Below are 3,499 nucleotides of genomic sequence, written 5' to 3'. Positions count from 1 at the left end.
TCCCTGTCCCTCCCCTCCCCTCCCCTCTCCTCCCTTCCCATCCCCCTCCTAACCAGATCCACTCCCTTTCTGTCTCTCATTAGAAAAGAGCTGGCTTCTAAGAGGTAACAACCAAGCATTACAAGATAAGATCTAATAAACAGCAACCATCACATCAAAGTTGGATAAGGCAAACCACAGAAGGGAAAGAGACTGAAGAGAAGAGAGAAGCAGAGACGCGCTCACTCATATGTTCAGGAGCCCCCATAAAACCACTAAACTGAAAGCTCCGATCTGTGCCCAGAGGACCTGGTGAAAGACCAATTTCTCTTAAGAATTAGAGCTAGCCATGCCACAGCAGGTCAGACTGTGAGTCTGACCGGAACGAAAAACTAAGATTAAAAGATAATAATCTAAGTATTCCAAGTGCAAATAAAACAGCTCATAGAGTATAAATAGCTGTGAAAACAGGAGAAACGTAGAGTCAGTCTTGGGAATTGTTTAAAGGGCTCATTTTCCTCATCTGTGCCTACACTCTGAGATAATGTTCTGGATTATTTTCATTTTAGGTATGCTACTATTAGATGTCACATTATGTCAAATACAGGTGATTTTTTTTTAAAGCATCAGGTCTCAATCATGATGGCTAGTAGATTTTAATAATATGATCCAGGACTTTCTCCCTTATCAGCTTTACCAACTGCTCTCCCAACTGCTCAAGCCTTCCCTCCATCAGGTCCCAGGAAGTCTTCCCTGTAGATATGGGGAAGTGTTTTATAAGGATCTATAAGTATTAAGTATTCTATAACACTTAATAAGCAATAAGTGATACTTGACCAATAGAACTGTAAACAGGGGCCCTGGATGGACCAGCACCTTGCCCTGAACCTTCGCCAGGCTATAACTGTTAAGAAGGGGTTGTAACGTTGCCACTCCGGAGTCTGATTACAGTTCATCTTGGGCTCTCTTTAGCCACCTTCATAGCCATCCCTTGCTGACCTCACAATCCGTGACTAACAGGAGCAACCTTTTGGAGGCCCAGAGCTGAGATTCTCTGCCTTTTTGTCGACCATCTATTTACTGTGCCCAGCAGTGTATTTGAAAAGTGCCTTTGTTCCTGACTTTCTTTGTCCTGCTAATATAAAAACTTCAAGGGGCTGAAGACACTTCAGTGCTAAGAGCACAGGTCACTAGAGTTCAGTTCCCCATGCTCAATCCCATGCTTTATAAGTGCCTGTAGCCCTGGGGGGTGTGTGTGTCTAACACCCTCTTCTGGACCATGCCAGCACCTGCACTCACATTCACACATCTGAAAATTGAGTTTAATAAACTATGAGTTATTAATATGACACAGCCAGCCCCCTCCCCCCAACAGCTGAGGCAGAGTCCTATGGATTATTTCATTCGCTCTTGCACAATTATTGGGGGATTACTTGTAATCTATATTCCTATAGGTTATTATTATACTTAATTTCCCAGCTGTGCTCCCCAAATACTCGTGGTTTGATTCTTCCGCGGCCGTATCTGATCTTTATCCATTTGGAAGGAATCCATAGCTTTTCTTTTCCTACTGGAACAGATGTAAATTCTCCAAAATAACATATCTTCTTTTCTCTGTTCTGGAGTTAGGGTTTTTATCTGCTGATCTAATGCAGCAATCTTTTCTAAAATCATTTGTGCTGCCTGTTTTGTTCTCAGCTGCTCTTCCCAAAAGCAAAGAATGGGTGTTCAAATCCCGTCTAGGTTACCTCTATCCAGAAGTCTGTCCTGGGAGTAGGGGTGGGGGGGACTTCATTTGGACACCTGTCTCTGTTCCATCACATGTAATGAGGATCTCCTGTTCCCTCCTCATTCACTCTCTTCTCGTGGTCCCCACCTGCAACCCCCAGCCCAGTGTCTGAAACTCCACCTCTTCTATTCTCCCCAGTAACTGGCTGTAGCCAACTTTATTTAACCCATAAGTTTAACTGGAGAGCATCACTGGTGTACATGAGGAGCTGCTCATCGGGAACACCCGGATCTCGGGGCCAGCGTTTAGCATTTGAATACATAGCAGCACCAGACCAATCCCCAACACAAATCCACATGCAGACATACACACACTCATAATTTAAAAGAAAAACATGTGTCCAGCTGTTACGATGTTGGAGCATTGAGTTTGGGGTCGTTTGAATGTGCTCTGAGGCAGTGGTCACTTGTCTTTAGCTGTAGAACAAACATCTATCCCCTCTGAGGGGAGAGTTGTATGCTATATTGACACCAGGGGGCCCCAACCCACTGTGTTTGCCGTCATAGAGGAGATGAAGAGACAGACCGGGGGACAGCCCATGAAGATGAGATCTGTAGACCCTGGAAGAGACAGCAGGGGAGACATCCCTGCCCCTCCTTGATCTCTAGCCTTCAGCTAGGAGACATTTTTCCAGTAGAAGCCATCGAGGCTGAGGTCCTGTATGGGCAGGTTTCTCTGTCCATGTAAGTTACCAAAATGTCTGCCACCAAGCCCAGCTCTGAGTGGTAAGTTCTGATCCATCATCCTGAATGTAAACCAGATCACACTGCCCCATTCATTTCTTTCCCTGACTCTGCTTCCTGCCATCTTCATGCCCAAAGACACAGAAAGATTCTCAAACGGGAGAAAGCCCTGGCTTCAGGAACACACATTGGTGAGAGAGACCCTGCCCTCTAGAAGCCCCTGGCTGTTAAAGAATCCAGAAGCACAAGAAAGCGGCAGATAGTAAACCACTCAAAACCAAACCTTGAGCCAGTGGGGAGTCAGGGACAGCCCTCAACAACCATTCAGCTCTAACTAGTGATGTCACAGCAGCGCCTTAGCAACAGTGAGTGAGCACTGCCGGACCACTTTGCTGGCAGAAATGCCTTTGGTCTGAGGCTGTGCTGGCGGCTCCCTCCTTCCCTCCTGGTCAGGATGGAGAAGGACCCCACCACTCACAGGAAGCACCGGCCTGGGCCTGGAGCCCTGCCCTCAGGAATGACCCCTGTATACCTCAAGGTGGCCAGTGAAGGGGTGGAACTCCAGAGGAGCAGGAGTGTGGGTGGCTTGCCCCAGAAGGGGGATCCACCAGTCTGCATCAGGAAGCTGCTACGCAAGGAGCTAGGTAGGGGGTGGCTCCCTCCTGGAGGGCTGGGAGGGCAGGCAGACCTGGCCCAGCCTCAAGAAAGGGCAGTGTGTGGACATGGGCAGTTTGTGAATTATGCAAGACACATTCTTAGTAGGAGAAGGGAGCTGGTTTCTAACTCCAGACCTGCACCAAGCAATGGAGACCCTGCCTTTCTTCTGACTGCTCTTTGCTCGGTGCACTTAATACGGAGGATCAGGGCTGGAAGAGTCTCCTGACAGTCAGCATCTCTGAACCACAGTCATGTGTGAACATGTGTGTGGGAGTGCCAGGAGCTTCCAGTCCTTTATTTTTTTTAACCTTATGTATATGGGTGTTTTGCCTGCATGTATGTATGCTCACTGTGTGTGTATATGTATATATATATATATATATATATATAT

At 47.0% G+C, this 3,499-nt stretch overlaps 1 protein-coding gene across 1 annotated transcript in view; it reads left to right on the top strand.

The window, feature by feature from the left end:
- The first annotated feature begins 2,826 nt into the window (after nucleotides 1-2,826).
- The window catches only part of CUNH13orf46 (chromosome unknown C13orf46 homolog), a 12,198-nt gene continuing 11,525 nt past the window's right edge, over nucleotides 2,827-3,499 (top strand). Inside the window, exon 1 of the mRNA XM_031339135.1 lies at nucleotides 2,827-3,095. Within this exon, the coding sequence (XP_031194995.1) occupies nucleotides 2,906-3,095 (190 nt within the window). The 5' untranslated portion in view covers nucleotides 2,827-2,905. The remainder of the gene's footprint in view (nucleotides 3,096-3,499) is intronic.

The sequence above is a fragment of the Mastomys coucha genome, unplaced genomic scaffold (assembly GCF_008632895.1).
Source record: "Mastomys coucha isolate ucsf_1 unplaced genomic scaffold, UCSF_Mcou_1 pScaffold22, whole genome shotgun sequence".
In the NCBI taxonomy this organism is placed as follows: Eukaryota; Metazoa; Chordata; class Mammalia; order Rodentia; family Muridae; genus Mastomys; species Mastomys coucha.
This window is presented reverse-complemented; position numbering and strand designations above follow the sequence as displayed.